Below are 25,973 nucleotides of genomic sequence, written 5' to 3' on the forward strand. Positions count from 1 at the left end.
TCAGGAAGCAGCTAATTTATTTCACTACTTTCTGGATACGTTGCACAGTTCATGTTCACCCATTGACATTTCATACATATTCAGGCGGGGGGAAAGGTTCATTTCATTTGATCTGTCCCCCTTTCCGGGATCTGTTCCTTACATTACAAACTCACTGCTGATTAGCCGTCCCACTTAGTGTCTCGCCAGCCAATCAGGGCCCTGATTACAATCACATGAATCAGACTCCGGCCCAAAACGGGGCCACAGAATCATGAAGGCAATGCACTGTTCTTTAAACTAGGAATTCCTCTGAAATATTATATAATATTTAAAAAAAGAACATTGACAATATTCAATTAATTAAGCTATGCAATTAGGATGCCATTCAGGAGGAACTCATCGTACCAGCCGGCACTCAAGGAGAGCCCCCCCCCCCCCCCCCATGCTACCCTGCGCTCTTTACAGTAGTTCCCCAGTCACATGATCTATGCAAAATAAAGGGCTCTTGCAGTACAATTTCTGATTGGGTAATTATTTTTCTAACAAAATATCAAAATCTATAGAAAAAAATCTTCATCGTTCAATAAAAGGTAGAGATATCAAAAAAGAAAAGGTCGGCTCTCCGTTGTCTTTTATTTTGGAGACCCAATTCCAGCCAGAGGAAATTGCACTTGAGCAGCTGAGTGTCTGTGAGGACGTCTGCGCGCCGCAGCGGGACCACCCTCATTTCTTGCGGGCGTGTTTGTATTTGTCCACGTAGGCCTTCACCAGGATGGCCACCTTACTGGAGTTCACCTCACCACTCTTGCTGTGGCACACCTGAGGAAAGATCACAGACACGCTCAAAACAAATCCTGTAAAGCTTGAGTCTCTATCGTTTTACGTCCCTATTCAATAGGATGGGCCATGAGGGGTTCTGTTTGGTCTTTCCAAAAGAAGTGCATTATCTAAAGGCTTTTTAAGAATCCACTAGTGATACATTTGAAAAACACATCCCTTAGCCTCGTCTCTAGCGTAAACAAAGTATGTGAGTATGAGTATATTCTTTTTAAATTAAACACAATATAACATGTATAAGAAATTCTCAGTGAAGCTTGTACCTTCTCTACCGCTTTACGGACGATCTCCTTGTACTCATCCTTGTTGATTTCATTCTTTTGGTAATAGGGTTTGATGGCGTTTTTCACTTCATTGACAGCTCTTTCCTGGATCTGTTGTTTCCAAAACAAAGAGAGGAGATCAGGTATTTCGCACAGAAAGAGAAACAGGTGTTTGTGTTCGGCCGACAGTAGGTTACCTTCTCTTTTTTGGAGCTGTCAGCATGAGCCTTGCTGTGCTGGCCGGTGTAAGTGGTGGAGGAGGGATACACCTGGCTGGGTGCCGACTGGCAGTAGGTCGCTAAGGAAACACCAGCTTTGGTTGGGGTGGGAAGTAGGCCAGGTTTCCCATAACCCATTGTACTTGCCATCTAGGGATGAAATGACAGAAGAATGATTGTGAGAATGCTCTTAAGAACAGAATGCGTGTCTATTAATGTTCATTGCCAGTAGTGCTGCACGATTAATCGAAAAAAGATCGTGACCTTGATTCAGACACCTATGCGATCTCATTTCTAAATTAAGGCGATCCTATGACGTCATGCAGATTTTTTTACATTTTTATTAATTATTTTGCTTCTGAATAATACCAACTTGCAATGTCAATCACACTTAAACGATGTAAAGCAAATATACTCTATACATTTAACATTAAAGTACCATGATCGCATGCAAATGGTAGTGTTCTGTCTGTCTCTCCTCCTCTCATGCAGTGTTAACGCTGCAGCCACTAGTGTTGCCAGTTTTTGCGGAAGGAATAAGCAACCAGGTCTATGAAAACAAGCGCAAAAGAACATGAGCACTTTAAACCTATATATGTCGGGTCGGCTATTTGAAAATAACCTATCTACAAGCTCACAACCGTAACAACCATTATTACTTACTACCAAGCAACTTTACAGAAAGATAAGCCCAATGTGGCTTATAATAAGTATACCTGGCAACACTCACTGACTGCAGCACGTGAGGGCAGGAGCCGGCAGTATGTTTACAGAAGCGTTAGCATTAGCACTGATTAGCAAAGAGTGACGAGAGCGACTAGTAGTACAAGAAAAATAGAAATGAGTGACACAGAAATGAGTGACTTCAGAAAGGGCTTTCAGTACAGGGGGGAACATTGTAACTTGCCAGCGTTCCTCCCTGAAACCTCAGAATGTCGACATGTTGGTGTTCTTAGCCAAGAATCTTAAAGTGCAGTAGATGGACTGTGCTAGTAGCTAGGCAGCTAGGCTTTATTTACATTTATTCTGAAACTGTAACTTTATGTTCCGTTCCGTTTTTATATTCAGTACTGACTGCAGTATTTAAGTTAATGCTTTTGATTCAGTGACATTACTACTCAGTGGAGTCTAGCACTTTGTTTAAGTTTATGTTTTTTTCAGTACAAGAACCTTTAAGTGCAGTAGTTGAACTGGGTGCTAGCCGGCTAGGCTTTTTTCTATATTATTATTCTAAAGCTGTGACTGTTTTGTTTTTATATTCAGCACTGTGGTGAGGTATTTTGAGTAACTTAAGTGTATTCCTCCCTGTAACAAACAGGTTGGTGTTGTTGTACAGTAGTTGGGTGTCCACTGTGGACAGGTGCTACTGCAAAGTTTACATTTTGTTATTATAAAGCTGCAAAAATTCTATTTTTTATGTTCAGCACTCAGGCAGCAGCAATATCTTTATTTTAGTTGCTGTATATGTTGTTACCAGAGAGACTTGAGTTTAAGTCAAGCACTTTGTTTAAAGCCACAGTAGTTGGCTCAAATTCATTTTAGTTACTCTATGTTTTTGCTACAAGAAACTGAGACTTGGATTTAAGTCAAGCACTTTGATGTTGATGGTGTCTGTTTAAAGCCACAATAGTTGGCTCCAGGTGCCACATTTTGAATGTAGTAATGTTTGTTCAGTATTCAGCAACTACAGACTAAAGACAAAGTTATGTTTCTGTTACAAGAGAGACAAATGTTGTCTGTTTAAATTCATTGTACTCACGTGACGTCTAAGAGTAAGAGTGCAATAAATATTTTCATTGAAACGATGAGAATCGTGATCTCAATTCTTAGGGAGGAAAATCGTGATTCACATTTGAGCAAGAATCGTGCAGCACTAATTGCCAGTATGTCATACCTGTGTGTTGTAGCCATCGGGATGAGCTGCTGCACCCTGGCTGCCTTGATGCATGGGTGGAGGAGGTGGGGGAGGAGGGGGGAGGCCTTGAACGCCGGCAGAGGGGCCCTGAAGCAGCGGTACGGCGGGGTACTGAGGAGGCATGGCGTACCCTGCTGCAGGCTGCAGGCTGACGGGCGGCACCCCCCTCTGGCCCTGCTGGGGGAAGTGATGCTGCAGGACGTTGAGCTGAGGAGGACCCGAGTTCATCACGGGCCCGGGGGCGTTACCCGGGACCGCCTGGGAGGGAGGATCGCTTTTAGTCGCATCTGGAGAACAAGAGAAAACTATATTGAGAACATATTATCAATTTAATGGAAAACTAAAATGATTTAAAGTACTAAGGTATGTATGGAGAGATAAAGATGAGTTCATAAAGAGTGAAATGTGTAGGAGATACAGGCTCAAAATAAAAGGTTATATAAACTGCTACCCTTAGAGAAAACTATTGAGAGTCTCAGGGTGCATTCACACCTAATAGTCCGTTTTCTGGTGCACACCAGACGACAGTTTGTTACATTGTTTCATTTTCCAGAAGGTTGAGTTTGCATTCACAGCAAAACTCAAACGGACTATAAACTTTAAACACAAGTCATGTGCACGGAAATGCTGTTCAACCATTGGTCAGACATTAAGGGGGTAAACACGCAAATCCCGGCTATTTCTCCCGGAGTCTCCGCCATGGAGCATCGGCAATTTCGGCAGGTTATTCTCATGCTGCTGTTAATCTGGAGATCAACAGACACTAGCGGCCCGGGCATATATATCATCAGACAACGTCCGTTAAAAAACATTATAACACATATAATAAGAGACGTTCTGCAGTAAGGAGGGGCGTTTCACCGACGACAGGTGTTCTTATTTTTATGTAGCTGACGGAGAATTGTTACTTTACACGTCACTGTTCAAAACTTCATTCTGCTTCACTTTTTAACTAAACAACCGCGGGTGTTTTAAAAGACTCTTTCGCTAAATATGTTGAAGATATCTGCGTTCTTGTGACAAGTAAATACTGCGCTTCCTATGTTTTGGTGCAGACTGCGTTCACACCAGCAAAGAACCGCTCCAGAGTTCGCAGACCACTCCGAGACCACCTATTTTAGCGGACCAGAGTCCGGTTGTTTAGTTCACTTAAGAGGTCTCAGACTGTGTTCACACCGACCCAAATGAACCGCACCAAGCGGCTAAATGCACCAGGGTTCGATTCAACCGGACTATACAAGGCAGGTATGAACGCACCGTTAAAAAGGAATAAATAAATAGTTATTTCTTCTCAAATATAATAATACGTGGATGCCGGAGGGTAATCTAGGTTTATTTCTGTTCACAGTTCTGAGCTACAGCACCAATATCTTCCTCTGCTAGCCTCAAAGAGAACATTAATCCATGACCACTGTTCAGAGAAAAGAGGGAACTTTAACTGACTCATTACTTTCTCTTTTACATTTTCATTTCCTCAAGCACTAGTGTTTGAGATAAAGAAGTGGTTGTCACAGAAACTGTGTCTGACCTGCTGCTGCCCCCGGCTGCTCCTCCTCCTGTCGGTTCCAGCCTCCTGGTCCTCCCCTCTCCCTCTTGGAGTAATAATCCTGAACGTCAGCGGGTAGTTTCCTTCTGACCGCCCAGCTGGATGCCGACGACCAGCCTGAGCGGTCGAGCATCGAGTCTCCGGAATCGGACTCTTTCCTCCGGCCACCGCCCCGGTTTTCGTTGAAGCGGCTGTATGCGTCAGTCCCTGAATTGTTGAAGCTGCGGTTGCCTCCCCCCCGGCCTGCGCCCCGGGACCCTCTGTTCCCGCCACGGTCCTCCCAGCGTGAGCCCCCACTCTTGTTTTCGGCATCACTCCGACTCTTTTCTGTAACCCAGTCAGGATTTTCCGACCAGGGTTTGCGCTCAGGGGAACTTTCTGCCGGCACGCCATTTTCAGCCTGCCCAGCGTCGCTTTGATTCCTCCGTCCCTCGCCCCCGGACCCGTTGCCCTGCCCTGACCTCCAGCCGCCCCTACGCTCCCTCCTCTGGGGAGACTGCTCTCTGGAGGCCGGCCGCTCGGGGCTGGCCCCTCGTCTGTAGGATCGTGATCTGGACTGAGAGCTGGACCTGGATCGACTCTTGGAGCGCCGCCTCCTCCTCTCACGGCTGCGCTCCCTCCGAGACTGGTCTCTCTCACCGTCCCGGTCTCGGTCTCTCTCACCGTCCCGGTCTCCTCTCTCACCGTCCCGGTCTCGGTCTCTCTCACCGTCCCGGTCTCGGTCTTTTTCTCTGCTGCGGGCCCGGGATGAGCGGCTAGAAGGCGGGCTGCCGTCTCGCTCTCTGGAGCGGGAGCGCGATCGCCTGGACCCTTCTCGTTTTGATTCCCTCTTTGGTGACCAGGCCTTGGATGGGGAGTGGAAGCGAGAGCGCCGCTGCTTGCCATTTTTCTTCTCCTGGCTTCTTTCTCTATCCTTGCTCCTTTCTCTCCCCCGGCTCCTTTCCCTCTCCCGGCTCTTTTCCCGTTGGTCCTTGCCACTTTCGTCCTTGGCGACTTGGCTTTCAGAAGTAGGAGGCTCTGCCGCGGCTGAGGCGTCCCCCTCCTTCGGACTGTTGCTATGTTCCATCGTGGGGGAACTGCAGTCCATGGGCACAATCTCAGTGTCATCCTCGGTTCCCTTCCTTGAGCTGTCGTCTACTAAAGGCTCTTCTGACCCCGATGCTTTCAAATCATTTTCGTTAGAGGCTTTTGATTCTGGAACATCTGGATTGTTCTGCGAGTCGGAGGCCGGTTGTGGAGAATTCTCACATGATTCAGCCTCCTTTGAAGAATCTTCATTGTTGGCTTCTACTGAGGCCGCACACATCTCCATGTCGTCATCCTGGTCATCACCGTGCGGGGACATCAGGTCGCCCAGCAGAGCGTTGTCAGAGGGTGATGGAGAAGTCCTTTTCTCCGAGCCAGACGGTGAGGGGGAACGCCTTTTCTCTGATTCAGAGGGTGACGGTGATCGCCTTTTCTCTGATTCAGAGGGTGACGGTGATCGCCTTTTCTCTGATTCAGAGGGTGACGGTGAACGCCTTTTCTCTGATTCAGAGGGTGACGGTGAGCGCCTTTTCTCCGAGTCAGAGGGTGACGGTGGAGGACTTTTCTCCGAGTCACAAGGTGACGGTGGAGGACTTTTGCCGCAGATGTCTCCTCCAGAGGACGCGGGGCTTGCTGGCTCTTCCTCCTCCCTCTTGCTCTGTTCGCCCTCGGAGCAGGAACCGGGGCTGTATGGAGCCGAGTCTGGTTTCTGTTCAGTAGACTCTTCCTGAGTCTCGTCACTGTCCAGCCCCACGTCGTTCCCGGAGGGTTCAGCGCCTCCTCGCTCATTAGGAGAGTCGATAGTGTCGTGGTCTTCATTTAGACTCCCCTCAGCGTCAGACTGTTGCTGATCCAAGTTTTTCTTTTCTTCTTCCTCCTTCTCGGCGTTGTCGCACCCATCTGCCTCCTCCTCCTCCTCGTCTTCACTTGCCGTGGGACTGCTCACGACTTGGGCAGATTTCTTTTTCCTTGGCGCGGCTTTCCTTTTCCCGCCGGCCTTCCGGTTTGTGACCTGTTTTCCCTTCCTCTTGGCCGGTGTCTGCGAGGCTTTGCCCGGCTTGGTGGGCTGTGAAGGGGCCGAGTCAGAGTCAGACGAAGAGGGCTGCGGTGGTGATGAAGGGTCAGACACAGGAGCCTCTTCCTGGCTCTTACTGTTGCGTCCGGACCGCCGGGATGGTAGAGACTTGGCCTCTTTAGTGGGAGCTTTGGAGGTTGAAGCTCGCCCGCCTCTCTTCTCGCCTCCTTTGGGACACGTGATGGCGCAGACAACACCCTGAAACACTGCGGGAGAGAAACCATGAGCATTTACAGGTACAGAGGCCAAACATTTCCATTATAAATCAGGTAAACGGTATTCATTCGTTGATCAGAATCAGAATCCCTTCATTAGTCCCATGAGGGGAAATGTACGTTGTTACAGCAGAAAAAGAGCCTTACATCCTTTTTATAGACTCACCGAAATGACCGGGCCCGCAAGGTGACGGGGAGGAAAAGGGAGATGGAAACGGGCTCTGGTTCCAACCGGGTGGATGGAAGCTTTGCCTGTAAAGTGAGAAATATACACACGCAAAAACTATTTAGGTAAAGATACCATCCCATCCATTACTTCTTTCAATTACAAAAGAGTTAATTTAATTTTCTTTCAGCGACTGCATAAGTAATACAACTTATTCCTGCTTGCCGTTTTTATTCTGCATTTCTATATCTTCTTCATTTTATTACACAGGGGTACTGATTTTTTTCTCTCTCCGTTTCTTTTAACGTCTTTTCTTCTCTTGCGCCGTATTCTTGTAGATTTCTTGATGTATTGTGATGGAGTAACAGAACAATGTGTCTTTGTTTTGCAACAGCTAACATTGTGTTCATTGGATTTCTTTCCGCGGATTGAAGTGACTGCACTTCGTCCCTTGATCAAATCGTCCTTAGCAATGGTCTGCTATAATGCTAGCAGTGCGACCAATTAGTATTCAACTAAGCCGTGCGAAATTGTAAATCTTAAGAAACTAGATTTGAGCATAAGTGCCAGAGGGACAGGAGTGATGTATGTGCCCGGTTGGACAGATATTATATTAAATATTACATAAGTTAGGTTGTGCTTTAAAAAAAGTATTATGACCAAAAAAAACAGGACATATATGAAACAAACAATCAACACAGACAATATTCTGCAGTTAATGTTGTCCCCCGTCAACCCGATCAGTGTTGGGTGTAACGCGTTACTGTAATAGAATTAAATTTGTTGGTAACGGAGTAATGTAACGCATTACTGTTATAAATTCAGTAATCACAATATAGTTACTAACATTGCGCGAAAAAATTACTAGATTCTCCCTTTGACAGACTAGACGTAGTTACTACATTATTCAGAAGTTTACAGTAACTTTAGATAATAACACGGCGGGTTTAATAAACAGAGCCTCTCTTTTCCTCTCCCTCTCCTGACAGCCCGTCTGTGTCTCATGCAGCTCGCTGATCCAGTGAAGTGACCCGACACGACAATACATAATAAACATTTAGTTTAGCTAGTTCCAGGGGTAGATAAGATTGGTAAATGTAAAGGTGAATCTAACTTTTAACAATTTTAAATATTTCAAGTCACTAGAGCAGGGGTGGGGAACCTTTTTCCTCTCAAGGGCCATTTCAATTTTTCAACATCCTCCGAGGGCCGTACAAGTTATTGACCTCTGCTTAAAAATACTAAAATCACAGCCCATTCATTTGGCCTTTCTTTCATGTGTGCAAAGAAAAAGCAACCTCTTAATCCAGATATCTCACCATGACTCGCACATGCACGTGCACGGTGTGGCATGACCATCAAAACAGAAAGATATGGACACGAGATGTGTGCAAATGTATTTAGTTTCCTATCAATGTGAACATGATTTCAGCCTCCTCTAGGGGGGTCCCCCCCGGACCCTCCTAAAAAAAATAATTAAGAGATCTATGGATACATCTCTCAACATCCATATGAAACAGAACTGTAAGCAGATTTTATTTTTCTTTATGGATATTTTACAAATCACTTTCAAACTGTATTCTTGTTTATTAATAACAACTTTCTTTTACAGTCAAATTGTATTTTATACCCGTTTACTTTATTCTCTTATTCTTTTATAACTATAATGATCATATAACGATGTGCCTTTACCTCACTGGTTGTAGAAAAAGCTTCTTATATTCATTAGCATAGCTAGCTAACCAGATGCTAATAACAACAAAGTTATTGACTGTATGATCAGTATGTCAGATGAACAGATCGCCACTGGGCTTACAACTCAAGACACAGAAACGCAAAAACTGCGGCATGTGTACGTTCTTATGCATACTGCAATTTTTGGAAGACCCGGAGCGGCGTTCTGGTGCTCTCCGCCAGAACTGCACCCCTGTCAGACGAGACATATAGAGTGGCGAAGTCCCTCCCCTTCCGGTGGACCTCCATGGGACCTTATTTCGGAAAGATTATTTATTGAAGTCAATGGAGAGAGAAAGATTATCTTTCGATCCCGTTTGAATTGTGCCACGAATTACACATATGATGTTTGTCAATTGAAAAGATAATTTTGAAAGTCAAAAAAAAAATACGCTCAATGAACTACATCGCTGGTCTCGCAGGCTAGCACAACAACACACGTCACCAAGATGGCCGTCACTACTGTCTTGTCAACAAAAAGATTGACTACCCTCACTATCACCACAATGAAACACGTCCAGAAGAATGTCATGCAAAACTGCCTGCCTGCCTTCCTTTGATTCTCTCTGAACTGACGGGTCTTTTTAAGGTTTAATGTCAACCATTTGTGCAGGTAGCATGAAGTAGAAAAGATCGGCGATCGCCGATGCTAGCCTTAGCATTTCTCCCCCGGGCTTAGATGGTGTATTATAGAATGATCACACCGGTGATAGTACACTTCAAAGGGTTCACGAAACGACTACTATTCTTACTGTTTAACATTTTGGGTTACTTAATGTTACTTCATATTAAGGCTAATAAAAAAGACAAGGCTGTAATGCTAACTAACGTCCTAACTACTAGCTATGTAGCTAACTTGATTCAGCCACTCCTGGTCCTTTCATCAGACGGGAAGCGAAAAAACGAGCAAGACCCATTGCTGGTATGATAACAACCTGGTACTAAGCACACAGGCATCTTGTTAAAGTTATCTTATCTTAGAATCTATCTATATGGCGCTGGCTATCTATATGGTGCTGATCTTAGCTATCTCTTAGGGGAGGACAACCATTTTGACATCACTTAAGCAACTCTGGGATTTGTACTCTTTCTAGTTGCGTATTTTTTATAGTCTTATATTTCAACAGTTTTACAACAAACTGTGACTTTTTTGCCAAGGAAATTATATTTTAAGATTGACAAACATCATATGTGTAATTCATGGCACAATTCAAACGGGATCGAAAGATAAGTTCTCTCTCTCCATTGACTTCTAGGGGTGTAACGGTTCACAGAAGTCACGGTTCGGTTCATACCTCGGTTTGGGGGTCACGGTTCGGTACAACAACAAAAAGTCACAAATGCATAATTTTTTTTGCTGTTATTTATTTTTAACAGTAGTGCAAGTTTTGGTGTGAAAATAAGGAACTCCAACATTTGGAATCATTAACTGTATTACACAGTTAAAAACAAACCACAAACAGTAACACACTCAGATGGCCATATTATTTAAAATGGCTGATGTCAAACAAAAAGGTTAAATAAGCTGTACAACTAAAAAGAATGTCTTGAAAATATTAAAATAAATAATAAGAAAGTGTTTCAATCAATCAAAGGCAATACATAACTGTATAACATCTCCTGATGTCAAAATATAAAATAAATAAAATGATAAATATAAAAAAAATAAAATCTGTACCTTTAGGATCAATGTCTAACATGTGTAATTAACTTTTGAGTGTGTGAGGCCATTATGCCTAAATAAAGGTACTCAGGCTTTACTCTATTTTCCCGTTTTTATTTCAAAAAGATTAGTTTGTCTACGTTGCCAGTAGTGAGGGCAGAACTGTTGGCGGTAGCCATGTCACCTGCCGTCGAGAAAACCCTCTCGCTGGGGACTGAGACTGACTCGGATGTGATTGAGCATGTTTGAACGACGTGTTACCACTAGCATACCGCACCGCTGTCGAACAACGCCGACACACCGTCCTCGTCCGATCCACAACTCGCACGCCATCATTGTTGTAGTCCACAGGGAACCCGAAATGTTCCCACACACCTGATTTAAAAGAAGCAGGTGGGTCTTCTAGCTCCTGTGTGTTGTGTGAACTCGCCATAGCTACTAACTTTTCTTCTTCAAGTATTGTGTTTGTTTTGTTGTGTTTTGTTCTTGTTCTTCATTTGTTATTTACGGGCAGCTGGCTTTTAGGCGCAATACCGCCCCGTGGATTATATATAGTGTAATACTGCCCTGAGTGACAGACTATTTTACCACTCATAAAAAAAAGGCGTATTCACCGTGTGACTGCATGTGCCGAACCGTGACGTCCGAACCGTGACGGTACGAGACGAATACGGATACAGTTACACCCCTATGGACTTCAATACATTATTTTTCCGAAATAAGGTCCCATGGATCGGAAGTAGATGGGCGTGACTTCACCACTCTATACCACGTGATGACACGTTAGGCTCGTGTTGTGTTCAAGGACCCTGACCGTGGCAAGGAAAAACAGGCACTCGCTTGTTTAATTTTTTCTTTTTTGCGTGTGTTTATAAATTACCTCGAGGGCTGTACAAAAAGGTCTCGCGGGCCGTCTACGGCCCGGGGGCCGGAGGTTCCCCACCCCTGCTATAGGCTGTTGCTGAGTAACGCAAAAGTAATGTAAAGAGTAACAAGTTACTTTATGTCGAGAGTAACGAAGTAAAGTAATATATTGCTTTTATTTAAAGTAATGAGTAATATATTGCTTTTTTTGAGTAACGACCCCATCACAGCACATGATAGCATTTCTTGTGTTTGTTAGTTTAATGTCTTTCCACATAGAACATTTGTTAAATCCTTGTTTTTTGGAACATTACTGATAACTGTAGCTCCAAATGGAATACCGTGTAACCATTGCGCTACCTGAAACTCAAGGTTACTTTTAAATTGATTTTACAACCCTAATTATGCAATGCTGTTGTAGCTTCCAACAATGTTGCATCACGCCGATTCAAGTGTTTGTTAGACTGCCCTCACAACGTTGTGCAATAACAACTACAGATAATGTTTCTATGACTCAGGATAACTGTATCGCAAACACACAGGCAGAGAGGCTTATGTCAGCAACAGTAAGCCTTCACTTTCTGATCAATCGGCCACTGAAATTCATTTCATATAGGTTGATCGAGGTCTCTATAAAAGCCAGTCAGATTTAATAGACCTTGTGCAGATACTGTGCCAAATGATCATTAAACATAAAGATTGAAGCACCTTTCTTCAGTTTGTTCCATCTGGCTCTCAAAGCAAGACTTACTAAACAAATCCAATCTTCCTGAATCTGGTGTTACTCCTTTTCAAATTTTCTTTGTATATATATTATGGCTGTCAAACGATTACAAATTGTAATCAGGTTAATCACAGCTTAAAAAATAATTAATCATGATTAATCAACATTCGAACTATGTCCAAAATATGCCATTTCTTTATGTATATTGTTGTGGGAATGGAAAGATAAAGGAAAGAAGGCGGATATATCCATTTAACATACAGTATGTATGTTTATTATAACATTGTTCTGTGTGTCAAAATGAAAGACAGCCCACACACCTATCAATCATCAAACCGTGGGGTCTTATTTCATTACGTGTTGATTTCTATCAACACGTAATGTTGTATCGATGTATAGAGATGCATGGGCGTAGGAAGCATCCTGAATGTGGGGGGGACATTTTTAACGGGGGTTTGGGGGTCCCCCCAACGAAAAAAAATAAAAATAGATTTCCTTTATTCTGGTGCATTTTAACAGGTGGTTTGATACTTTTATGTGGCTATACTAGCATGAGGGAAATGAGGGGTACATTTTGTAATTTAATCGAGTAGTAAAGAAAGGAAACATTTTTGATTATTACTTCAGAGCCGTATTTGAATGAATAAAAAGCAGTTTAAATGCCCATTTTTTGAACATTTATATACAACAATAAATCTCTGACTCACTCTCAAGCGCCTAGATGTCAAGAGGGGTGTTGAAGTGATCATTATTTATTGAGCAGTATACTCTTTCACATTGAATCATAACAAGTCATACTGAATGTAAATACAACTGACTCTAAAGTAAGTCCCAGTCTGTGACATTGGACATTTTGAAGACTCAAAGTCCCAAGCAGTAGGTAGAATATTAGCTAGTGTATGTAATGTGCACAGAAAATAAATAGTTAACTGAATACTGGGATGGAAATTGCCTATAAGCACTCAGTAAAACATAAACACACACAAAAAGCTTCTGAATGATAAGAAGTATAATAAAAACATAATGCACATTACCATTTTGAGAGAGAGAACCTGAAAGAACTCTGAAAATAATCTCTTATCGAACTGAGGCTCCAGTAAAACACACTGACTGCGTCTCTACATGGACATCATGGTGTTTACATGAGCACATAGAGATCGGGTTATTCGTGTTCCCTGTTTACATGATAAATACTAGTAACCTGGCATTTCGATACCTTTTCTCATCAAAACTATTCAGTATTTGTATCTCTCTATCATGACATAAAGATGAAACTCCTCTCAAGAAGTGAAACGCATTTGCCGCCGCCGCCATCACTGTTAACTGATTAACTGCTACCAGCTGAAGACTTACTTTCCTCTTCTTTGAAAAAAATGTTCTTATGTCCATGTTGTCTGGGGGAGAAAACATATCAAACCAAGAGATCGTCAGCTTTGATTTTCGCTGTATTAACAATGTCCTGAAGACTTGGTGTGTGTCCCTTACCTCTGTTGCCGGCATCGCTTCATACAACAGATCTGAGCTGTCCAACTATGGCAACACTCCTTGAACATGCGCGCGCTATGGGAGAATCTGACTTGGTACGAAGTAGCAGTGAAAACATGGTACGGAGTTCCATTGATTTGGGCATTCTCTCAATAAGCAAGTGGAATGGATTTGATAGTGAAGCACTGACACAGCGCTCTACAAAGTGCGGCGAGTGGATAGACCGATTCACGGACTTTCCACATGGTAAAAGTGGGGGGGTCTATACTAATAATTTGAAAAAGTGGGGGGGACTTCTCCCACCCTCATATAATGGCTTCGACGCCCATGTAAAGATGTACTACAGCAAAAGTATTCTCTGACGGGACTTCCTGCAACAACACCACACCGTTAACTTGATTCTGATAGGCCAGAAGACATTATCAAAGATGTTCTATTGAGTAGACGATCACTACGTGACAAAAGTTTTCAAAACCGTTTCTAGTCTTCGGTATTTCCAGACAAGTGGCTACTGAAATCAATCTTACTAACTGCTGTCTGTGCAATTTACGCCGCGCGAGTTGGCGGACTTTATTTAGCTTACTTTAACATCATTTTTCATGGTGGGTCTAAGCCATTTCTTGGTATGGCTGTAGCCTACCCCAGCCATACCCTGGCGCTACCACTGATGGGATGTATGGGCCGGGCCATTCTGCGCATGCGTTAAATATTTTAACGCAATTAATTCCAAAAATTAATTAACGCCGTTAACGCGATAATTTTTACAGCGTTAATATATACAGTGGGGCAAAAAAGTATTTAGACAGCCACCAATTGTGCAAGTTCTCCCACTTAAAAAGATGAGAGGCCTGTCATTTTCATCCTAGGTATACCTCAACTATGAGGGACAAAATGAGAAAAAAGAAAATCCAGAAAATCACATTGTCTGATTTTTAAAGAATTTATTTGCATATTATGGTGGAAAATAAGTATTTGGTCACCTACAAACAAACAAGATTTCTGGCTCTCACAGACCTGTAACTTCTTCTTTAAGAGCCTCCTCTGTCCTTCACTTGTTAACTGTATTAATGGCACCTGTTTGAACTCGTTATCAGTATAACACCTGTCCACAACCTCAAACAGTCACACTCCAAACTCCACTATGGCCAAGACCAAAGAGCTGTCAAAGGACACCAGAAACAAAATTGTAGACCTGCACCAGGCTGGGAAGACTGAATCTGCAATAGGTAAGCAGCTTGGTGTGAAGAAATCAACTGTGGGAGCAATTATTAGAAAATGGAAGACATACAAGACCACTGATAATCTCCCTCGATCTGGGGCTCCACGCAAGATCTCACCCCGTGGGGTCAAAATGGTCACATGAACGCTGAGCAAAAATCCCAGAACCACACGGGGGGACCTAGTCAATGACCTGCAGAGAGCTGGGACCAAAGTAACAAAGGCTACCATCAGTAACACACTACGCCGCCAGGGACTCAAATCCTGCAGTGCCAGACGTGTCCCCCTGCTTAAGCCAGTACATGTCCAGGCCCGTCTGAAGTTTGCTAGAGAGCATTTAGATCAGTGGTCCCCAAACTACGGCCCACGGGCCGGATACGGCCCGCCTCCACATTTGACCCGGCCCCTTGAACAATTTCCAATATCAGAGACGCATTACCTCCCCCCCTCCGCATTATTATTTTTTCAGTCGGGCCACGCGATCGAGACCAATGCACGCATAGAACTGGGTGAAGTGAGCCTCCCCGACTGAATCCCTGAAATGTTTCCTCATGTCAATAAAGCTCATTTGAATTGAATTATGACGCTAAAAAAATGTTGCTAACGACCTCACTGTCTTTGCCCTAATCATAAAACGTGAACCTACCCCCCCCCCCCAGAACGGAATAATGGCAAAAAGGTTAGGTAAGAGAAAAATTGATTCAGAATGCAGGGTATTTAACCTGCAGTGGACACACGATTATTTTTTTGTTCAATGCAAAGAAAAGGCTGTTTGTCTCATCTGTCAAGAGGCCGTGGCGGTATTCAAAGAATACAATCTGCGCCGACATTATGAATCCCATCACAAAGACAAGTATGATAGCTTGCGAGGCCAAATGCGAGCAGACAAACTAGCAAAGCTAAAAAGTGGACTGTTAGCTCAGCAGACTACATTTGTACGCCAAACTCAGCTGAACCATTCATCTGTTCGTGCCAGCCTCCGTGTTGCTCAACTGATAGCAAGCTGCGGTAAACCTTTCACTGAGGGAGAGTTTGTCAAGAAATGTCTGAATATTGTCGTGGAGGAGGTGTGTCCCGAGAAGAAAGATGTTTTTAATGCCGTGAGTCTGTCTTCGAGTACAATCACCAGACGCGTTGAAGAAATTGGGGGTAATGTATATGCCCAGCTGCAGCAGAAGACAAAAGAATTTGACTTTTTTTCATTAGCACTTGATGAGAGCACGGACGTGCAAGACACAGCGCAGCTTCTTATTTTTATTCGTGGAGTTAGCGCACATTTTGACATGTGCGAGGAGCTGGCAGCCCTCCAAAGTCTGAAAGGCACTACGACGGGGGAGGATATTTTCGGCAAAGTATGTCAAACCATCGAAGAGTTGGATCTGGACTGGGCAAAGCTTGCCAGCATCACGACTGACGGGGCTCCGAGTATGGTGGGCGCGACTCGGGGTCTTATAGGACGCATGAACCGGGAGATGGAAGAGCGGGGTCTCACCGCCCCGCTACAAGTGCACTTCCTAATTCACCAGCAAGCACTGTGCTGCAAAGTGTTGAAGTGGGATTCTGTCATGAAGGTGGTGGTATCATGCATAAACTTCATCAGAGCAAATGGACTTAAACACAGGCAGTTCCAACAATTCCTGTCTGACCTGGAGTCTGTGCACGGAGATGTATTATACTACACAGAGATCCGATGGCTGAGCCGCGGCAGAGTTTTGAGGCGTTTTTACGAGCTGCTACCTGAAATTAACGCATTTCTTCATTCAAAAGGCAAAACGGTCCCAGAGCTGATCGACCCAGAATGGAAATGGCACCTCGCATTTTTTACAGATGTGACAGAACTGCTGAACGGCCTTAACTTGCAGCTACAAGGCCAGGGGAAACTCATTTGCAACATGTATTCCCACATAAAAGCATTTGAGGTGAAACAAGCGCTGCTTTTGGAGCAAGTGAAAAAGCACAACTTCACCCATCTCCCTGCTACCCAAAAGCTTTCTGCAGAGAAACCAGCGGTCCCGTTCCCAGCTGAAAAGTGTGTGGAAGCACTAGAAATGCTGAAGGCGGAGTTCGGTGTGCGATTCCGTGAACTACATGTTCATGCAAAAGAAATCCGTCTTTTCCAGAACCCCTTTGTTGCCGACATCGATGAAGCCCAGCCTTCTTATCAGTTTGAGCTGGCCGAGTTACAGAGCTGTGATGTTCTGAAAGACTCATTCAAGCCCACCAGTCTCATTGACTTCTATGCCGCCCTCCCTCAAGACACGTACCCTAACATAAAAAAACATGCAATGAAGATGTCCACAGTTTTTGGCAGCACGTATATCTGCGAGCAAACCTTTTCACGCATGAAACACCTGAAAACTCAGAGGAGATCAAGATTGACAGATGAACATCTGCATCAGTGTTTGAGACTGGCTGTGACTAGAATGGAACTTGACATTGAACTTCTCACCAGCCAGATGCAGGCCCACAGTTCACACTGATGAACATACAGTACATAGGTAAGCTCACTATAAAAAATCCATCTCCACAACCATACTTGTATTGAAATGTATTGTGCTGTGTAGGTGCTGTATCACTTAGTTTGGTTTCTCAGCCTGCTTGCTTTGTGTTTTTCAGGGGGAAGTTGATGAGAGAGAGCAAACACTGGTGTCTACTAGGCTATAATACTGGAACTTACACAACTGGACTATAAGGAAAGAACACAAGAACTTTGAGAGACTGCTCATATGAGTCATTTAAGAGATTTTGCTGTGACAACTGAAGCTGAACTTTTACCAAGATTGTGCACAGCACAATAGAAGCATTGTTTCTGTGAAGAACCCAGAGAGGGTTATTTGGGTATTCATAATACTGTTATTACATATTTCCTGACTTTTTTTCTGTGAAGAACCCAGAGAGGGTTATTTGGGTATTCATAATACTGTTATTACATATTTCCTGACTTTTTTTCTGTGAAGAACCCAGAGAGGGTTATTTGGGTATTCATAATACTGTTATTACATATTTCCTGACTCTTTTTCTGTGAAGAACCCAGAGAGGGTTATTTGGGTATTATTGATTTCATAATACTGTTATTAGATATTTCCTGACTTTTTTTCTGTGAAGAACCCAGAGAGGGTTATTTGATTTTTATTGATTTCATAAATAGTGTTATTATATATTTCCTGAGTTAAATTTTTCTGTGAAGAACACAGAGGGGGTTATTTGATCTCAGAAAGGGTTATTCATATTTGCTTATGTGTGGCTTTTTGGAAAACAATAAATTCTTACATTTAGGCACCACTGCGATCGTCACACTTTTTCTGTTACAAACTGACCCGGCCCCCCATCAGAGAAGGGAAAAGTTATGTGGCCCTCACTGGAAAAAGTTTGGGGACCCCTGATTTAGATGATCCAGAAGAGGATTGGGAGAATGTCATATGGTCAGATGAAACCAAAATATAACTTTTTGGTAAAAACTCAACTAGACGTGTTTGGAGGAGAAAGAATGCTGAGTTGCATCCAAAGAACACCATACCTACTGTGAAACATGGGGGTGGAAACATCATGCTTTGGGGCTGTTTTTCTGCAAAGGGACCAGGACGACTGATCCGTGTAAAGGAAAGAATGAATGGGGCCATGTATCGTGAGATTTTGAGTGACAACCTCCTTCCATCAGCAAGGGCATTGAAGATGAAACGCGGCTGGGTCTTTCAGCATGACAATGATCCCAAACACACCGCCCGGGCAACGAAGGAGTGGCTTCGCAAGAAGCATTTCAAGGTCCTGGAGTGGCCTAGCCAGTCTCCAGATCTCAACCCCATTGCAAATCTTTGGAGGGAGTTGAAAGTCCGTGTTGCCCAGCGAAAGCCCCAAAACATCACTGCTCTAGAGGAGATCTGCATGGAGGAATGGGCCAAAATACCAGCAACAGTGTGTGAAAACCTTGTGAAGACTGACAGAAAATGTTGACCTCTGTCATTGCCAACAAAGGGTATACAACAAAGTATTGAGATGAACTTTTGTTATTGACCAAATACTTATTTTCCACCATAATTTGCAAATCAATTCTTTAAAAATCAGACAATATGATTTTCTGGATTTTCTTCTTCTCATTGTGTCTCTCATAGTTGAGGTATACCTAGGATGAAAATTACAGGCATCGCTCATATTTTTAAGTGGGAGAACTTGCACAATTGGTGGCTGACTAAATACTTTTTTGCCCCACTGTATATCATACTCTGGTGCCACTTAAATTAAACTGGACATAAATGAGAGAACTTGTTTAGCGTTAACACTTCATAACAGCAGCAGCCATAGGAGCAGTGTAAGGGCTCAGCTGCGATGTCATTACCTGAAGGGGCCGTTAGCAGGGATGGGCGCCGCAGCAGAGAGCCACGGACAGTCCTGCGCCTGAGCTTTACACTGTGTCATTACGCTGTCATACGGGACGTCCTCCCACACAGGCTCTGCCCTGCAGGAGCAGAACAGAACAGTTCATAAGGAAGCACAAAGAAAGCACAACATGATGACTCAGACTCTGGTCAATCTTGAATTATTTAACATAATTCATGGAGTTATGTAATAACTCATCACTGAGGGAAGCTTACATGTGCTCCGTGGATGTTGTTGTTATTGAGACACATGGAGACGATGACCAAGGGCAGCACTCTGTTCCTCTCACCTGAAATCATATGAAAGCTGATGAGACTCAAACACTCTAAGGCAGGGGTTCCCAAAGTGGGGATCGCGACCCCGAGTGGGGGTCGCGAGATGATTACAAAATGGAAAATTTAAAAAAAAAAAAAATTTTAAAATGGATTAATTTTTTATTATTATTAATAATAATAATATATATAACACCCCAAAGGCTCTTTTAAAGAGCCACCCACTTCCAACTAAAGAACATTCTCCTCTTCACTACACAACTACTTGAAGACCCAGAACAGTGATCTCCCCCCTTGCACTATATGTATTGAGGTGTACATCACATGCAACAAATCATATATTACACAAAGTCACTCAATTTAAAAACACACACATTATAGAGAAATAAACACTTAAAATATAACCCTTCCCCCCCCGTCGACAGGGGGTCGCCAGTCCCTGACACTGTTATTTTGGGGGTCGCGGGCTGAAAAGCCCCTGCTCTAAGGCAACACAAAAAAGGCAACTACAAAAAAGGAAGTCATTAAAAACACCTTTTTTCTGCTCAGTGAGGAGTGGCCATCGTCGTTACATTTCCTAACAAGACCTTTCGTTTTAGCGTCAGCCGTCCTCTCCACCTTTTGCCGTCTCAGTCTTCTTGCAGCCTTACTTCTAAAAAGAAACAAAAACGAAATGATTCTCAAGCGGATTTCATAGTTACATTAGAGATCATGAGGTGTCCATGATTAATGATTGATATCCTATTAAGTAATTTCTCTGTAAAGACCTTTGAGACCGGCTAACCATTTGATTGTAAAAAAAAAAAAACGTGTTGACACTTACTTGAGACAGACTTTCTGTTCGGGGTTTCTACAGTAGCAACGCTCAGCTTCGGGTTGAGTCGCACGTTTCCTCACAGGAACCTTCGAACAACGAAAAGAAGCACATTTTATTTTGGGGCCACAATTTGAAAAACTGTGCCCGTCATAGAAGTCACCTTGGCTTTGTTTAAAAAAGTCAAGAACAGATTGTATGTATTCCATCATATGCTGTCTTTTAACAGCTAAAACGACGGACAGGCTCAATGAATGAATGAATGAATGAATGAATGAATGAATGAAACCCGCTCTATCGAAATCAGTCGGAAGTCGCAACGGCTCATTTCAAAATAAACGTGGATTTGCGTAAAAAACTATTTTTCCGGGGTTCGGGTGAATTGTTTTATTTTAAAACAAACAAAGTCTTGGCTTTCAGAATATGAAACTTTTATTTCCAAACTCGCACGATAAATACATTATTTAAGCTTGTAAAGGGAAGATGACAGGCAATCTGCTCTTCCGCAGCGCCGGCCCCCCCTCCCACCGGCTGACATTATGAATGTAAGCATAGAGTAATCATAAATAACCCGGCAGGGTCCGTTACAGTTTGTTTTCATCTGATTTCAATTACCGTAATTTTCGGACTATAAGGCGCACCTGAATATAAGCCGCAGCAGCTAAATGATATGATGTGTACATATATAAGCCGCACTGGACTATAAGCCGCAGGTGATTTAATGTTTAATTACCATATGTAAGGGTTCGTGCACAGAGGGGATTGTCGGGAAAGAGATGGCTGTTTGAGGAAGCTCCCATTTATTAACATTTCAACAAACAAGTTGCATATTTGCATAGCGTATTCAAGTGTTAGCATTTAGTGCAATAGTAGCTACAGAACATGTGCTGTGCTGTGTAAACTGTACTGTATCACATAGCGTTTCAGACACACAAACTTTTCAACTTTCAAACTTAAACGGTGCGCTCCCAGCGCACGTACCGGCAGTGATCTACAGCAGTGGTTTTCAACCAGTGGTACGGGGACAAAGTGTCTCGCTCTCGTAATGTCTCTCTGTCTTGCTCTCGTTCTGTCTCTCGTACCACTCTCGGTTCCACTTTTACTTTTGCGCGCTACCTGTCTCACTCTTTTCCGGCCTCCAGCTTTTTCCTGCTGGAGCCCGCCGCTTAAAGGTGGGGGGCGTGGACCGGCCATAGAGCCCATAGAGTTAAAGGTGGTGGACTGTAACCTGTAAAATCCATAGATTTAGGAGGTCCCTAAGTGGCCGTTAGCTGTAAAAATCCATAGATTAGCCGCACCGTTATATAAGCCCCAGGGTTGAAAAATGGGGAAAAAGGCGCGGCATATAGTTCGAAAATTACGGTAAACAGTCTTGGCTTTCAGAATATTAAACTTGTTTCGGCAAATTCAGATGATAAATACAACTTTGAAGCTTGTAACGGCATAATTACAAGCGGAGAACGGAGTAATTTAACGCCACAGCAGGCATAAGAAAAGCCGGAGTTTCTCGTGAGGGTTTTCCCCGGGAAACAAACACAATACACACAAACGCAAAATTACACAAACACACACACACACGTATACACACGCACACACACTCGCGAGCTACCCCCGGACCAGTAATCTAAACGAAAATATCTTCCCTCCGTAGTATTTTGATCATTTGCTAATAATCAATCAGATCGATGGATTCCAGAGAAGAGGAAACTTTGAAGGCCTTTTTCTCAAAGTGATGACTCGGTGATATTCATTATATAATGTGACATATTTCGCTTAATATTTGGAGTACAACAACAATCCTGATTTCATTAGAAAGCTAGGAATATCCTCTTTCCAGCAGGGTATACAACTCAAAATGTGTCTTCGGGTCAATGCGACTGATTTCGATAGAGCAGGTCACATATGATATATGTTTTTAAAACCCACTTTTGAAATGGTTGGATTAGGAAAACAACAGCAGCCACTGGCCTCTTCTGAACCACAGATGCATTATAACTATGACGGAGAAAAGGCAGACGCACCTGCACACAGCTGAGATTCCCATCCCATCTGTAAACATTAGTGAAAGGTCTTCTGTCCACCGGGCAGGACGGAGACATCTGCAACTACAAAATGAATCAAACAGTTAGAAAATATCTAACAATTAGTGTAAAAATAAATATAGGTCTTAAGAGCCTTTTTTTACGATACAACAAATTGTATAATTCACATCATCAGTTCTAACAGTTTTCACTGATAGTCACCTCTGCCCATGTGAGGAGACATCTGAGGCAGAAGACGTGGCAGCAGCTGTCGGGCACGGCGAGCTCGCCTCCAGCCAGGACGCAGAGGCAGATAGGACACCTCTCCGCCTCCTCAACGTCCCCCCCATCAGGCGGGCCCTGGCCTCCTAAACACCAACACAAGTTTTAAGTTATTGATGTTTTCTACTTCGTGTGAGCAGAAGTGAGCTGAACTTATATCCAGCTTTAGCAATGTAGGGATGTTAAACTACAACTGATAATTCATACTGCTCATGCAACAGATATCCCAACATTTGCCCGACAACACCCTTGAGTGTGTAAAGTCTCACCACTTCCAGCTCCAGTCATGTCTGCCCCGGGCTCACCTGATCACTGCAAAACAAAGAAGAGGAGAAGGTGACGCAAATGACAGGAGCTGATTATGTGCACTTTGTTGTCACTTTGTTCAGCCCTCAGGAAAATGTAATTCAAAGACATGAAAGAAAATACTGTAAAAAGACAAAAGTGATTTGAAACCTGTTAGATTGTCCCGTTTACATTTACTACAGGACCAGTGGTTGGCAATCAGTTCACTGTGTTTCCCTCCTATTTTGCAAGAGTGGCTTTAAAATGGCCCGGACACCTGAAGTGGATCGCTGCTGAGGCTACCAGATGTACAGAGGCCTCAAATATTACAGATTTAACATGTTTATTTTGCTCTCAAGAATATACCTGATTGATGCATTTCATCCTTGGTACCAGGATAGTGATTGCTTGTTTTCTGCATGTTTGTGTTTAGCTCAGCCTCTGCAATCAGTCATGATAGTAAATGTATTCGGTAGAAGCAATAAATCCCTCAGTGCGTGCTGTATTGATTGAGCAGGTACAGCATTCAGCACTGTCATTCTAGGTGACGTAGTTGTATGCTAGGAAGAACTACAAACTGCTGAAGCTTAGATTTCTGGTCTAAACGTCTGGGTGCCTCTAAAACAGGGGTGTCCAAACTACAGCCCGGGGGCCAAATGCAGCCCATTTTGAATCAGCCCTCAGCAAATTAAAATAGTATAATGAAATATGGCCCACAAATTAAACATCTGCCATTGTAGTTCTTACATATTAGTATTCATGTGTTAATAAGCCACATTTTTCAAAAAATGCAGTCAATTAAAGTTGAAAAAAAGGTCTAACCAATCTTAGTTGGTAAGAAAAAAGCCCAATAAGACATTTACATAACATTCTTGAAATATACCCTTAATATTTCCTCTTACAATAAGTAATCTGATCCTCCTGTTTTAAGGAATGAGCTGCCAACACAAGAAATGAAACCCTACGGAGAGCTGTCTGTTTTTTTCATCAATATTAACCATAATTTACCTACATTTGATTGATTTTTCTAACTTATAACTTATGAGGCAATATACCTCTAGTGAGCGGCCCAGCCCATCGTATATTTTTCTGTACGTGGCCCTCGGTGAAACAAGTTTGGACAACCCTGCTCTAAAGGATGCTAGGAAGATATTTTTTCTGTACTTTTCACAAAAATGGTATCCCGAGATGCAAAGGATGTGATTTGTGCTGACTCGGATATTCAGCCATATGAGTCCAAGCTAAATTCCACGGCCAAAGAAATACAGAGGAGAGAGGCTGAAGAGGAAGCAGCAGGCAGGGACCCTGGGCGTCTGAAGCTCACTCCCAATGCATCCGTCGACTGCGTAAGAGTGAGATTCCACTTTATCTGTCAATATAGCACAGACCGAAGAATGTACTGCTTGCACTGACTGGACATCCACAAGGAAAAGCGTGGACTTTTCTCTCTCCAGAAATAAAGCCACATTGCCATCTCCTTTGGAAATGACACTTGTGGTGATTACTTAATTAATCAGCAATAATCAACAAATTGATGTCTTGAGAAAATCTGCTCAAAGCTTTTGCTTTTTTTTACTAATTTGCAGACTCATTTAAAGCATAATTTAAAAAGGATCCCCTAATTGGAAGTTATAACAATTTAAGGAAATTTGACCATGAACAATCAATATATTTTGTTCACTTTTTATTGGAAAAATGATGGGATGGGTAGTTTCTAAAATGTATTTTGCTCAATGTTTGAGAATATTAGAAATCAGACTACTCATAATTTAAAAATCCATATGAAGGGATGATATAATTGAGTGAACTTGAAACATTTGAAATCATTTATAGTCTGACTCACTTACTCGTAGTAAGTTGCCTAAAACCAGAGCTACTAACCAGATTTGTGATCAGGTGTTTGTGATCAACTCTGATTACTACTTCCAGTTTTGTTGTCAACCTGAATGTTATTTACCTCCAGAGTCTTGATGAACAAACATGTATCCAGCTGACTTCTAGCCTTAACTTGAGACTTAAACTGAGAATGATATCTGATCTGGAATCATTCTTTGCTTCATCAATTTCATTATGTAGATCTTCAAATGTTAAACTTGTTCAACAGACTCATACCCACGGTTTCATTTCCAAACACAGGCGATTAGTCACTAGCCTTGAGCTAAAACTGTCACTATAATGTTTCCATCTACAGAATAACTAGTACACCTGACATTCTCAAACAAAAGCCCAACGCCACATAACATTATTCTGTAAATGCACATTACATTATATGATAGATGAGGCTAGCGGGCAGATAGTTATTGAAGCTTGTTGCCGATCGGCGCCAGCACGGCCTGGCTGCAGGAGACACACAATTAGCCCAACTTGATCAACCAGTGCCAACACGACGATGACAACATGATTGTTGTTGGCTAGCTAGACAGCTATAGCTAGCTAAAAACACAGCCACGCAAGAGCTAGCGTGTTGTTGTTGTTAGCACTGCAGCAAATACTTTCTAATATTAGTCACGGCTATTGCACTGAAGGTCACAAGTTAGCTAGCTAGCTCTCAATGTAGCTCAGAGCTATCTAGCTGGTTTGAACAACAGGACCTTCTTGCGTCGCTTTTAGCTTGCTAGCAGTTAGCTCCAGTTAGCTAGCGGTAAGTCTCGTTACTTACCTTTAAGTGTTGCTGAAGCTGACGTGCACCTGGTAAACTGGTTTTCCAAGCACCTACAATGAAATGCTGACGAATAGCACTATTCGGTGATTGTTTTTGGCTAAAAACGGAGCGTAGCATTCAGAAAGTCTCAGCCACATGTCTCGCGGTCTGTGGGGCTGAGAGTTGGAGCCGCTGGCGCCCCCCAGCGGAGCCGCCGAAGAGTGGATTTGATTTATTACAGGGCAAGTGCTGCGACCATAGACTGGCAGCAACAGGTGGAACAGCTGCCTACTACATGGACATAATGGAATAGTGAACGTTATTTCAATTAAAAAACTATATTTTGCTGTACC

At 43.0% G+C, this 25,973-nt stretch overlaps 1 protein-coding gene across 1 annotated transcript; it reads right to left on the reverse strand.

Moving 5' to 3' along the window:
* scaf11 (SR-related CTD-associated factor 11) lies at positions 1-25,835 on the reverse strand. The gene is made up of 14 exons (XM_079654525.1): positions 25,639-25,835; positions 22,964-23,006; positions 22,635-22,780; positions 22,413-22,496; positions 20,401-20,480; positions 20,112-20,229; positions 19,521-19,594; positions 19,265-19,384; positions 7,244-7,329; positions 4,744-7,068; positions 3,195-3,502; positions 1,280-1,450; positions 1,083-1,193; positions 1-801 (listed from the first exon to the last, which is right to left on the reverse strand). Exons 2-14 carry the CDS (start codon positions 22,980-22,982, stop codon positions 706-708), a joined length of 3,738 nt encoding a protein of 1,245 aa, XP_079510651.1. The 5' UTR covers positions 22,983-23,006; positions 25,639-25,835; the 3' UTR covers positions 1-705.
* Positions 25,836-25,973: the final 138 nt, after the last annotated feature.

Source organism: Notothenia rossii (assembly GCF_949606895.1).
Source record: "Notothenia rossii genome assembly, chromosome: 10".
NCBI lineage: Eukaryota > Metazoa > Chordata > Actinopteri > Perciformes > Nototheniidae > Notothenia > Notothenia rossii.

What these genes read in the sequence shown, in the direction of transcription:
- scaf11 (XM_079654525.1), bottom strand. An exon ending in ACAACATCCACGGAGCACAT is followed by an intron (nt 19,385 to 19,520) that starts GTAAGCTTCCCT and finishes CTGCTCCTGCAG; the next exon opens with GGCAGAGCCTGTGTGGGAGG. An exon ending in GCAGCCGGGGGCAGCAGCAG is followed by an intron (nt 3,503 to 4,743) that starts GTCAGACACAGT and finishes CTTGTTCTCCAG; the next exon opens with ATGCGACTAAAAGCGATCCT.